The sequence below is a fragment of the Momordica charantia genome, assembly GCF_013281855.1.
Source record: "Momordica charantia cultivar OHB3-1 chromosome 2 unlocalized genomic scaffold, Mcharantia_2.0 BLBB01000002.1, whole genome shotgun sequence".
In the NCBI taxonomy this organism is placed as follows: Eukaryota; Viridiplantae; Streptophyta; class Magnoliopsida; order Cucurbitales; family Cucurbitaceae; genus Momordica; species Momordica charantia.
Window position 1 is genome coordinate 10,159,141 of NW_028275160.1, and position 13,445 is coordinate 10,172,585.

The 13,445-nt window shown below is 33.4% G+C and overlaps 1 protein-coding gene across 1 annotated transcript; it reads right to left on the reverse strand.

The window, feature by feature from the left end:
* Positions 1–5,532: 5,532 nt before the first annotated feature.
* On the reverse strand, positions 5,533–7,244 carry LOC111024767 (B3 domain-containing transcription factor VRN1-like). The gene is made up of 4 exons (XM_022302543.2): positions 7,131–7,244; positions 6,431–7,034; positions 6,150–6,343; positions 5,533–6,071 (listed from the first exon to the last, which is right to left on the reverse strand). Exons 1-4 carry the CDS (start codon positions 7,206–7,208, stop codon positions 5,808–5,810), a joined length of 1,140 nt encoding a protein of 379 aa, XP_022158235.1. The 5' UTR covers positions 7,209–7,244; the 3' UTR covers positions 5,533–5,807.
* Positions 7,245–13,445: the final 6,201 nt, after the last annotated feature.

The window sequence follows — 13,445 nt, forward strand, 5'->3', positions numbered from 1 at the left end:
TTAAAATAATTTTTTTATTAAAAAAGTAAAGGAAAAAAATGCTTAAATCAAAAGGTATGACTCTATTCTCAAATATTTTAGCTTAAGTTTTGATTTATTGGTAATTAATATTGTTTGGGGATGAAAAATTCTATTGCCACGTGGAGGACGAAGATTCGCCGTTGACAGAAGATTCGAAGGAACGAACTTGTGGAGCTCCATCTCGGAACCTTGCAAGAACGGAAGACTTGTCATTTCTTATTAAGGGGTTAACTTGTCATTTCCAGTAAAGTGTCCGAGTTCGATATGCTCGAACCCGACGTGTCCGACCTCTAATCCGACCGAGGTAACTGCCTGTCGAAACCCCTGTTGGGACCTAAACCTATAAATAGAGGGCCTCATTTCACCATCAGGTATCAAATTTCTCCTCGAACTTAATATTGAGTCCGAACTGTTTACTGACTTGAGTGTCGGAGATTTTGCCCTCTTGTGCAGGTCTTTGTTTGGCGATTTGGGTCGAAGCAAGGACCGAGTTCGAGCTAAATTGACGTTGTGCAAATTCTTGCATAAACATTTGGCGCCCTCTCGGAGGCCAGGTCCTTATCAGCCAAGGTCGTTCGTCAGGGTTACTACTGGCCTACGATTGATCAAGACGCAAAAGAGTTTGTGAAAGCGTGTGACAACTATCATCGGTTTGCGAACTCTATCCATCAACCTCCCGAGCTGTTGACTCCGATCTCAGCTCCATGACCCTTTACACAATGGGGAGTTGACCTGATTGGACATTTTCCATTGGGCAAGGGGCATACTAAGTATGCTATTGTAGCCGTGGATTACTTTATCAAATGGGTCGAGGCCGAAGCACTCTCGACAATCACGGAGGCCAGAGTCACGACCTTCATTTGGACAAACGTGGTTTGCCGCTTCGACATACCCAACGCTATTGTGACGGACAATGGCAAGTAGTTTGACAATGCCAAGTTCAAAGACTTTTGCCGCAAGCTCGGGATTAGTCACCTCTGCTCGTCCTTAGCTCACCCTAAAGTCAACGGGCAAGTAGAGACGGTCAACAAAATCATTAAGCATGGCCTTAAGCTACGACTGGACACAAGGAAAGGACGGTGGGCCGAGGAGCTACCTGAAGTGCTCTGCTCCTACCGAACTACGCCTCGGGAGTCCACTGGCGAAACCCCCTTCGCCATGGCCTTTGGTTTCGAGGTTGTAGTGCCTTTAGAAATAGGGATGCCAACTGAGAGGATAAACTACTACGAGCATGTTAGGAACGAGGAAGAGCTTCTCCTCAACCTCGACCTCCTCAACGAAAAGAGCCAACTGCGTTTGGCGGAGTACTAAAATTGAATGGCAAGGCACTACAACTCGAGAGTCCGACCTTGGAGTTTCCAAGTCGGACACTTAGTCCTTCGCAGAGTGCAGAAGCATGTTGAGGCGTTGGAGCCAAGTTGGGAGGGGCCATTCGAAGTTAAGGGTATAGTCCGACCTGGGACGTATATGCTTGCCGATCTCGAAGGAAAGTTACTCTTGCACCCGTGGAACATAGAGCATTTGAAGAGATATTACCCTTGAAATGTCGAAAGGGTCCGAAAATGATTTGGACTTATAAAATTTTCAAGGAATAGTACCAGTATTGGACTCTGTGTTATTTAATTTCATGTCTCCTAAGGGCGTGAGTTCAATGTGAAATTAAATGGGGGCCAAATATGCATTAAGACTTAGAAGATTGGAACCTTTAGAACTTACGGGTTCGAGGTGAGATGTGAATTAAGACAGAAAATTCGAACCTTTAGAACTTACGAGTTCGAGGTGAGATGTGAATTAAGACTTAAAAAATTGGAACTTTCAGAACTTACGAGTTCGAGGTGAGATGTGAATTAAGACTTAGAAAATTCGAACCTTCAGAACTTACGAGTTTGAGGTGAGATGTGAATTAAGACTTGGAAAATTCAAAACTTTAGAATTTACGAGTTTCGAGGTAAGATGTGAATTGAGATTTAGAAAATTTAGAACCTTTAAAGACTTGCGGGTATGAAGTGCGAGAGGGGGCCGATGTTTGGGGATGAGAAATCCTATTGCCATGTGGAGGACAGAGATTCGTCACTGACAGAAGATTCGAAGGAATGAACTTGTGGAGCTCCATCTTGGAACCTTCCGAGAATGGAAGACTTGCCATTTCTTATTAAGGGGTTAACCTGTCATTTCCAGGAAAGTGTCCGAGTTCGATCTGCTCGAACCCGACACGTCCGACCGCTAATTTGACCGAGGTAACCGTCTGTCGGGACCTAAACTTTTAAATAGAGGATCTCATTTCACCATTAGGTATCAAATTTCTCCTCGAACTTAATATTGAGTCCGAACTGTTTACTGACTTGAGCGTCGAAGATTTTGCCCTCTTGTGCATATATTCCTTCGGCGATTCAGGTCGGAACAAAGATCGAGGTCGAACTAGATTGACGTTGTGCAAATTCTTGCATAAACAAATATCAAAACTTAAGCCGATAGATTATGAAAATTTAATTATTTGTAGGATATTTCTAACCTTATTTATAACTGTACTTTCAACCATAACAATTTAGTTTCTAAACTTTAGTAACTAACCATTTGATTATTACTTTCAAATTTGCAAGAATTTTTACCTAAATTGTAGTATACAACATTTTAGTATTGGTAGTTTAAAAATTATTAAAATTTTTATAATTTTGTCAGTTAGAATAAAATTAACATCTTATTCAAAAAAAATTATCTTTCAATATTTTAGTCCCTATAATTGAAAAGTATTATACATTGGGTCCTGAAGTGATTTAACAATTTTATTACATGGGTAACAAATTCCCCTAAATTTTTTTTTACCACAATTATTGAATCAATATAAATTTGAAACTATAAAGACTAAGTCATTACCTAGAAATCATTATCTACCTGGGTAAGAAACTCTCCTAAAAACTAAACGTGCTAGTAAATGATTTTTTGAATTAAAAATTTATGAACAAATGTGTTTTTTAAACCAAAAAAATTCACATAATTTTTCAGAATTAAGTTTATAACCGCTGTTTGTTATAGTATTGGATTTAGGGGTGTAATTAAGCTGAAATTTAAACAGAAAAAAATAAAATAAAATTACAACAGTAGCCAATCAGAGCTGATTCAACATTTAACCTATGAAATCGAAATTCTATCAGTTTCTAATCTAGGCTGATTAGTTGAGTTCTAAAGAGTTCGATTTGAATACCTGTTTTAATTTTTTTCTTAAATCAGTACATCAGTTTGGTCTGACCTCCTGTCGATTTTGGCCGAAAATCGACTTTGAGACATGTTGAAGAAATTTGACGGTTATTTATCTTTTAAGAAAATATTTAAATCCAGGTGAGACGTGTGTATCTATTCTAACCACCATTGAAAAATTTAGACTTCATTCATTTTTAAAAAGTTTTCTATTTTTTTTATTTCTCTCAAATATTCAGAGGCCAAACAATATAAGTTTATTACATTCAAATAGATACATGGGAAGTTCCTTGGGCGGGGTAGGGGAAGGTGGTCGGGCCTAAATTAACACTTGACTTTCTTAATTTTCCGATATAAGAGGTCTTGTCTCTTTATTGCTTTAGGAGAATAAGCAGTCTTGATATTTTGGACATGGCACTAGACTAACTGTGCTTTCTAGTCCTTGGCTATTCTTGATTTGATCTTGCCCCAAGGGCATCCAAGAGATTACATTTGTCATATATTATGATGGTCTATTTTTTCCCCATTTTTTAAGAATCCGTATAAATAGATTGTTTCGCTTTTAAGTATTTTCCTCTTTCTTTTTTTAGAAAAAGAAAAAAAAAATCTCCTCTTTTATTTTAAGGTTTTAAATATCAATATTAATGCAAACGTCGAGGTCTTAATTTCATGAAAATGTCAACGAAAATATCCATAAAATATCGGCGTCGATAGATATTTCTGGAAAAGTTATAAAATAAATTAAAAAAATTAGTAAACACGATTTAAATTAACAAAATAGTATTTTATGATTTCTAAATAATTTAAAAATAATTGGATATTAATATTGTGTCTATATTAATTAGATTTCCTTGATACTTTTCATATTTTGTTGAATTATTTGTAATATTATGAAAATGTCAATTTACCACTTATGTCGATGTCGAACCTACGAATAGATAAAAATGTTGAAAAATTTAATATCGCGATACTAACTAATAATCACCAAAATATTATTTATGAAATAAAAGAAGAGTATTTTCTCATGGTAGATGTGAATATGATGATGGGCATATTGAAAATGACAAAATTGATCCCGTTGACGGTCATAGCTAGATCATGAAAATGTAATTTTCACTCTCATTTGCATGAATGTTTGTTTTGGGCTTTGCGTGAGAGTCACAACTACCCATCATTTTGATATCTTTTAAATTAACGTCAAACACATTTTTTTTTTAAATTATAAACCTAATTTTTTTTAAAAAAAAAGTTAACTATCAACAAAAACCAAAATTGTAACACCGCATGCCAAATGCTTATGTTTTGGACCAAATTTCGTTAGAGTAATTTTTAGAAACTTCTAATTTGGCTTTTATAATTTCAGTTTAACTTCAACTTAATTCTTATAGTTATAAAAATTTCATGCGTTTAATATTGTAATAACTTGTAACAACATTTTATAAGAATAAAAAATTATACAGGGTCAAGTTATCATAAGGTTAAATTTTGTAATTTAACTATAATTTTATTATTTATATAGGAATTACTAATTTGAAAATGTGAATTATTATTTTATCCTTGATAATGTTTGGTAATATTATTGCTTGTTCTTTAGGGCCAAATTATTTTCCTTTAATTATGGACCTTTTTCTATCTATGCTGACGGGAGTGGAAATTAAAGATGTAGAAGAACAACTTTGAGGGAATTTCTAATACTTACGAAGTTACTTTCCTCAGTTTACACCATTTTTTTTTCTACTCCATTGGGTTGGTTCGATTCTTGGGTCCACCAAGATGAACCAACCTAATTTAGGATAATATTTAATCATAATTTTCGTAAATTTATTATTAACTTAAAAAATTCACCCACGCTTCTAGTTCATTATCTTTTAAATCCAAATTGTATAGATTAGGTTAGTTGTTTAGAATTTTTCTGAGTAGTCGCCATTTTTTGAACATAACCTTAGTTAAAATATTTGGAAGTTACATAACAGCTCTACCAAAAACCTCAAGATATATAAGTTTAGATTGAAACATTAATGGAAACCAAGCTAATCCAACCTAATTTTTATAGGTTGGTTTGAATTGGGTTCGTAACTTAAAAATGACTGTTTGCTCTGTAAAATTAGGACGATTAGACAACTCGACTCATGAACACCCAAACAGAAGTAATATCCATACTCACGATTCTATTAAATCACCATTGAATCTAGAGCTCGCTCTAGGGACAAAATGACATTAAAGGAGTCCGAACATGTTACAAAATCACCATTGCATGTGGTTGGAGATTACCTTCTCTGTATTTTCTCAAAAATGAAAAAAATGGAGAAGCTGGGAATGTGATGAAAATGACAAAATTACCCCCGTTGACGGTCATAGCAATTAGCAATCGAAATCTGCATGAAGTTGATGTTTTTTTCTGCGCTTTCGCCAGAGACTCACAATCGCAACGCAACGACCCATCATTCTGATATATTTTAAAATTGAAATCAAACACTTTTTTTTTTCTTTGTTAAACCATAAATTCCATCTAAATTTTAAAATCAATAAACATCCAAATTTGTAGTACCGAATTCTGAGCATTTCTAAAAACGCAAATAATTTAATCTAATTTAATTATCCGGGCGGCGAAAAATGGTAACTCTGAACAAAACTTTGGTGGTTGATCTGTTGATCAATTCGAAGACACAGATGTCGCCTTCCTGCAAATCATTCTCCACCGCGAAGTTCTTCCAGCCGGCTTTCAGCTCCGTCCGCCGCCGCGTGAACGCCCACCGCACGCCGCACCACACGCTCCAAATCCTCCCGTCGGCGGCCTCCAGCTTCACATCCACCGATTCCTTCAGGTATCTCTCCGCGAAGCTTCTCGGCAAGCTCTGTAATCATCATCGGGATGAACAATATATGAACGTATTTGAAGATAATCGCAGTTTAAGCAGTGTTTTTAATTTTACCAGATAATTTCCTGTTTGGATGTACGATGGCCTCATCGTCACCATGAATGAAGGATTCCGCGTCGCGAATTTGAACGCACTCGCTCTCCTCAGAAGCCGCTCTTGATTCTCTGTTAATGGCTGCGGAATCCTTGGAGGTTGCTCTGGTCGCATCGATTCTGGACTGAATCGTCCGCCGCTTCTGTGATTTGAGGCTGAATCGACAAGAATTCATCCGATTTTGGAACGGAATGGTGAAATTGAAATTAATTTTGTGGAAATTGAAGGTACGAACTACGAACCTCTGTAATTGTTCTGTCTTCGTGAGTAGTTCATCTCCAGATCTTCTTCTTCTTCTTCTTCATCTTCTTCTTCTTCTTCGTCTCCATCATCGTTGAACCGTTGAGGCGTAGTGAATCGCCGCTTGATCTTCACGGTCTGCCTCATCATCTTCTTCATCTTGCGCAGAGAACAATACACAGGTGCTTCTTGATCTCTCTCTCTCATTCTCTTCCGCGAAACGCCGTTCAACATTCGAACAGAGCCGTCGTCGTCGTCATCTTCTTCGTCTTCGATTTTCGGGACGAGAAGCGGCTGCCGTCGATCGAAACCTCTGTTACGCCGATTGAAAATCCGCTTCAGCGGAACCGGATAATCCATTTCCGTGGCGCTGAGGTCGAATATGACGACGTTGAAGCAGCAATTTCCTTCGTAGCGGAAAACCACGAAATATCCCAATTTCACAGAGTAAAACTCCACGAATTCCGGCCAGCCTCTTCCGAACCAGACTTTGCCGTCCGATTTCTTCAATTCCACCTCCCACTTTGCGCCGCTCGGAAGCCTTAAACTGGCCGTCCTTTGTAACAGAGAGCCGCCATTGTTCATCACGAACTTCTTCGGAAGTTCCTGAATTAATGCGAAAGAAAAAAAAAAGTTAATTAATGATTTGAAGTGTTGAAGAAGAAAAAATTAACTAGAGATGTGTGTTGGCGATTCGCGTACCAGCTTTCCTTCGATCAGATTCTGGTGGAGAATAATCTTGAAGAAATGAGGGGTTTCGGAGGTGAAGAAGGAAGCCATGGCCGAGAGCTCGGTTGATTTTCTTTCTTTCTCATGGTTTTGAATGTCCATTAAAACATATACAAGCTGTGAGCTTCTTTTTAGTTTTAATAATATTTTACTTTTATTAAATAATAGTTAATTTATATTTTTTTTTCCTAAATCCTAAAATAACTTAAAGTCGATTTTAAAAGGTTCATTAATTTTTTTTACTAAATATAAAAAATATAAAAAAATCACTAATATTAATATTACTAAACTTTGCTTATTTAAAAAGAGTGAATGTCTCTCCATTGTTAATTAAAATATTTATTATAAATTTTTTATTTCAATAATTTTCTTTTTGAAAAATATCCCTTCCATGACATTTAATCAATATTTTTATTTGAGGGTGACACTTAATCTATATATACTTTCGTAATATGAGATTTCGACATTTCCATCATTACTTACATTGGTTTCACTATTATTTTTATATATTTTTTTAATTAAAGTTTATTAGACATAACTTTGGAACCGTTCATTAGACATAATTCTCATCGGAAAAAGTAAACAAACATCATTATCAACCAAAATTTTTAATGGAATCAACTTATCTATTAATTGCACGTTAGCTACAACAATTTTAAAATTTCCTAATGAAAATATTCGTCACTAATTATATCTAAAACGTTCCATGAATGTCTTCCGATAAAAATATTTCGCCAGCCACCGTATATCCATCTTATTAGCAAAACAATATACCTAATATGTAGTACTGAATTAATAAAAATATGCTAAAGTATATAATTAATTCACGATGAGTGGAAAAAAGTTTTAAAAAAATTAATTATATTTAGATTATTTATTCAAGTAACATATTAAAATTGTCCTAATTTTGGACTCATGAAGTTACCATTTGTAATCATGGAGAATTCCAATGTGATGGTTTCATGTGGAAAGTATGTCCCAACATTCAAAACAAGTGAAAAAGTGGTCCTCCAATGTCCCTTTCATAGGCTAAATCATTTGATTTGATTTGATTTTTTGAGTTAATTAATCCAATCTATTACTAATTCTCGATATATGGTCTTTGCAAAGTTGTAAACTCGAAGAGAATCGATCTCGATTTGAAGTTACCGAACGAGAAATTCTATTATTTTTACCACGAGAACCTAGCTCGTACACATTTGCATTGATCATCATTCTTAAATTTTTTGCTACGGCATAACATGTTTCAAAATTTTTCATTATATCGGATAAGTCTTTGAACTTTTAAAAATATTTAATAGATATATAACTTTCAATTATGTGTTTAATAAATTCCCAATTCATTAGACAATTTTAAAAATTCATAGATTTAGTAGACACCGAATCCAAAAGTTGGGGTCCTATTCGAAATAAAATTTAATTTTACCCTTCTATGAATAAATAAAAAGATATTTAATAATATTATTACAAAATTACAAAAAAAAAAAAAAAATAGTCACATAACGAAATAATATATTTTAATTCTGTGATTTTTAAATATGGTAATATATTCAGTATTGTGATTTTAAATAAAAAAGTAATGTTATGATCTGTTTGTAATTTCATATATTTTTTATTTTGTAAACTAGTTAGCACTCATATACGTTTGCGTTCATATACAAATAGATATAGTTTTGAATTAATGTTTGAATACGATTCCTTAAAATTGTTTTTTTTATTAGAAAATTAAATTACAATATTATAAATAAAGAAAGTGTAAAATTATAAAATTATTGGTGTCTGAATTATCAGGTTGTAATATAAGTTTCTGACTTTTATTTTGTCTTTTGATTTCATAAATGGTCTTGAATTAATTTTCAAAATTATCTCACACCCACATAATTATTAAATAATATAATCAACATGTCATATAAGTATTAAATTGACAAAGTTAACCACAGAGATCTATAATTGAATATAATATTAAAAGCTCAATACCTTGTAGATACTTTTTAAAGTGTAGAAATGACACGGAGGGCTTATTTGGTAACGTTCTCGTTTCTTTTCGTTTCCAAATTTTTAAAGGAATATAAGCATTTTACCACTAACTTTGTTTCTTGTTTCTCCTTATTTGGAAACATTCTCGTAGTTGTATCTAAATTTTGGAAACAACAAAAACAAATTTCTTTTTTTTTTATTTCCATTTCTAATTTATTCTAAAACATAATTATAAATATTGTTTTATCATTACTTGAATTCATGAATGTTTGAACCATATAATTTATTTTTCTCCATTAAAAAATGAAGAAATAGAAACAAGAAACAAGAACATTATCAAACGAGCCCTGAATTTACATTATTTTGAAAGTTCATGAGGCTATACTAAAAACTTTTAAATTTGAAGTATCAAACTTATACAATTTAACTACTAAAAAAACAATATGCAAAAGCAATATAATTAAAAAATAGTCACATTATATAGTAAATTTTGAATCCCCACCTCCCTCCCTATGTTTTTTTAGAAGTCGAAGCTCTCCTTCCCTATATCCAAGGGCACTTGTGCCCACTCCAAAGTCAAGACCTGAAAGATATAAAAGGATTTTTGGTTAAAGTTATCAGAAGGTTCGAATTTGAAATCTCTAAACCAGTATGACCAAGAGACTTCAAGTCCCAGTCAAATCGAACTGTTTCTTGGAGGCCCACCTCTTACATGCATGCACTCAAAATAAAACAAATTATTTTTTTTTGAATAATTAATATCGCTAAAATTTTTCTAAAATTAATTTCATAAAGTTAAAAGCAAGATTTTAAATCTATTGACATATATGTTGCAATTTTATGTAAACATTGATAAAATGTCAAAAAAATTTATAAGAAGAAATATATTTAAATTAACAAATAAACATTTTATACTTTTTAAATAAATTAATTTTTTAATAATATTAGTTCAATATTTTTTTTAATATAACGGAGTTGGGGATTCGAACTCATGACCTCTTGGTCAAAGATAAATACCTTGACCACTTCTATCTCTATTTGGCAATAATATTAGATCAATATTAATGATATTTTGTTGAAAATTTTTATATCTGGTTGACATTTATCCGACATAAATGGAAGGCTAAATATATAAGATTGATCTATAATCCTTGAGTCTATTCTGAATTTCGTTCTTAATTTTTTCAATTCTCAATTTTACCTTTAATATATTTTTAAATTATCAATTAGACCACTCCATTAAAAAAAATTGTTAAAATTTGTTAACAAAAAATTGATGTATCATTAAATATAATTGTTGTCTTATTAAAATATTTAGATATGGGACATGTCACCTGAATTCTACTTGAAACCTAAAATCCATCTTGTTTATCAACAAAATCTACAAAATCCTTTTTTTCTTTTTAATTTGTCATTTAAATTGGTATGTCCAAATAGTATGTCCACGTGTCTAAATGTATTAATAAAACAATAATTATTTAATGATACATTAGATTTAGGGTAGTAAATTTTAACAAATTTCATTATAAAAGGACCTCATCGAGAATTTTTAATACATTGAGGTAAAATTATTAATTTTAAAAGTTTAAGGACCAAATTTGAAAAAATAAAACTATATATTTTAGCTATATATATATACACACACCCATTTGCTACGTTTCCCCATTTTATTTCCCCTAAAAAAATATCCCTCTCAATATGTAATTGAACAAATATTTTTTTTGAAACAATTAAACAAATATATATAGATTATAATACTAATTTTCTACATTTTCCAATTTTATTTCCCCTAAAACAATATCCCTTTCAATATTTAATTAAACTGAAGATTTTACCCTTTGTATTCTTAGAAACAAATTAAAATACAATCTCCAGTACAATGATTTTTTATTTACCATCTTCATATATATCAGTAGAAGTATTGCATTTTTTTAAATCTTTTGAAATTTCAATTTTTATTTCAAAGAAGAAAATTAAGATTTATAATTAATATATATTTATTATTTAAACTGAGATTTTAAAAACGATATGGTAATTGGCTCTTGGCTGATCATGCCAAAGAGAAGAACAAGGTATGTTAATAGGAATTCTGAATTGGATTTTTTTTTAAATAATGTTTTCTTTTAAACTAATTATTTTTAAAATAACGCTTGTATAAATAAAATTTAAAGAAAAATGTGTTTTTCCAAACTTATTTGGAAAATAACGTCTGAAAATTAGGGTGGGACTTAGTTCGACCATCCCAGTTGACCACAATTTCTAGGGTTTCATGATTTTCAAATTCACACTCCTCATAATCTCACCCCCAATCCCTTCTTTTTTTCTTGTTTCGTCGGTTGGTTTTCTTTCATTTTTAGGTTCTATACAGGCATTTTGATCGTTTTTTCTTGGGTTTCGAACAACATTGGGGCCTCTTTCAAATGATGGGGTTAGTTCCGGTGGCAAAGGACAAAATTCCAAATCCAATTCCATGGCCGGAGACATGGTGGAAGTCGAAATGACTGTAGGCGATGGTGAAGGAAACAACGTCATTGGGGGAATAGAGGATGAAGGGAAGGGGAGAATCCTCCGACCAGACAAGGCTACCGGTGAGAGGAAGGAAGTGGGTGAGAGCGAGAAAGAGTGCCTCAGGAATTTTGTGTTTGTAGATAAAAATTATAGAAACTGACTGGAATGGTGACTTGACGAAATCCTACCCTAATTTTCAGGCATTATTTTCTAAATAAGTTTGGAAAAACATATTTTTCTTTAAATTTTATTTATACCAACATTATTTAAGAAAACATAATTTAAAAAAAAATCCGGATCCAGAGAGGGCAACAACACAATCATAGCCCACTAATAAGGTCAATGATTGTGGCCTATTACAAGCTGTACAGAATATATTGCATGCCATAAGTGGGAGGTAAATCAAATAATATTAATGTAAAATATTTATGTTTTGTCTTAACATCCCGTCAAACTGTAGGGGTGATGGAATGATCCCGAGTTTGGAGCGCATGTCATATAGGCAGGAAGTAATAAGAGACTTGGTGAGACAGTTCGCTAGTTGATCACGTGGGGGTACATAACGAACGTCAATGTACTTATCTGCAATCTTATCCCTAATGAAGTGAACATCAAGTTCAATGTGTTTCGAGCGGACGTGAAATATTACATTTTTTGCAAGGGATATCGCACTTTGGTTGTCACACCAGGCCACTGGGCAAGGGTTAGGCAATAGACGAAGTTCACAGAGTAGAGAAGAGATTCAAAGCACTTCAATTGTAGCATTTGCAAGAGAGCGATATTTTGCTTCAATACTAGACCGAGAAACGGTGGATTGTCGCTTGGATGACCAAAAGACTAGAGAGGGGCCGGTAAGTATGCAGTAGGATGATACAGACATACGATCATCTAGATTATAAGATGTCCAATTAGCATCACAGTTGGCAATGATGTTTAATGTGTTTCCTGGGCGAAGGAGCAAACCATGATAAATTGTGCCCTTAAGTTAGCGAAGCACCTTTTTAACCACTTGCTATTGCTAATCTGTGGGCATCTGGAGGAATTGACTCAAGTGATTGACAATGAATGAGATATCCGATCGAGTTTGAGTGAGATATTAGAGTGCACCAATGGATCAACTATATTTTGAAGGATTTTCAAGTGGTTCCCCTGAAAATGCAGAGAGGGATGTACTTACATTGGCTGGAGTGGTGCTGGGTTTGAGATTGTGAAGATCAAATTAATGAAGAAGCTTTGTAATGAAATTAGGCACAACTACCTTTGGGGCCCTACCCAACCTATCTCGACCAACACCCAGAAAGCGTTATCACTATATGCAATGAAGCTATGGTTAGCACGCTAAGATCTAGAGTGTCGTCTATCTTTTTGGATGATGAAGTCCTGTTTGCCAACATTTCAGATAGTTGGTGGATCATCTCCATCTTTTTTTAAAAAATGGATGTTTTCTTCCGGTTCCACAATTAGGTAAAGACCAATACTTTCTTTGATTGAGAAATAGACCATGTGTAGTGTGAGAGAATTGAATGCCAAGAAAATAATGGAGGGAAAGTCTTTGAGAGAGAATTATCCTCTCGAGTTAGTGATGAAAGATGATATATAACTCGTATTGCTACCAGTAACCACAAAGTCATCAACATACAAAAACAATGAGTGTATCAGAACCACTATGATAATAAAATAGAGATGTGTCTGTTTGAGAGTTGTAAACCCCAACTGATAAGAAAGTGTTTGAGACGATCATACCAAGCTTATGGGGCTTGTTTCAAACTATAGATAGCCTTGTGAAATTTGCACACATGATGA

Coding starts and splice junctions, on each gene's coding strand:
- LOC111024767 (XM_022302543.2), bottom strand. CDS start 7,208: ATGGCTTCCTTCTTCACCTCCGAAACCCCTCATTTCTTCAAGATTATT. Junction 7,035..7,130: donor ATCTGATCGAAGGAAAGCTG/GTACGCGAATCG, acceptor GCATTAATTCAG/GAACTTCCGAAGAAGTTCGT. Junction 6,072..6,149: donor TCCAAACAGGAAATTATCTG/GTAAAATTAAAA, acceptor TGATGATTACAG/AGCTTGCCGAGAAGCTTCGC.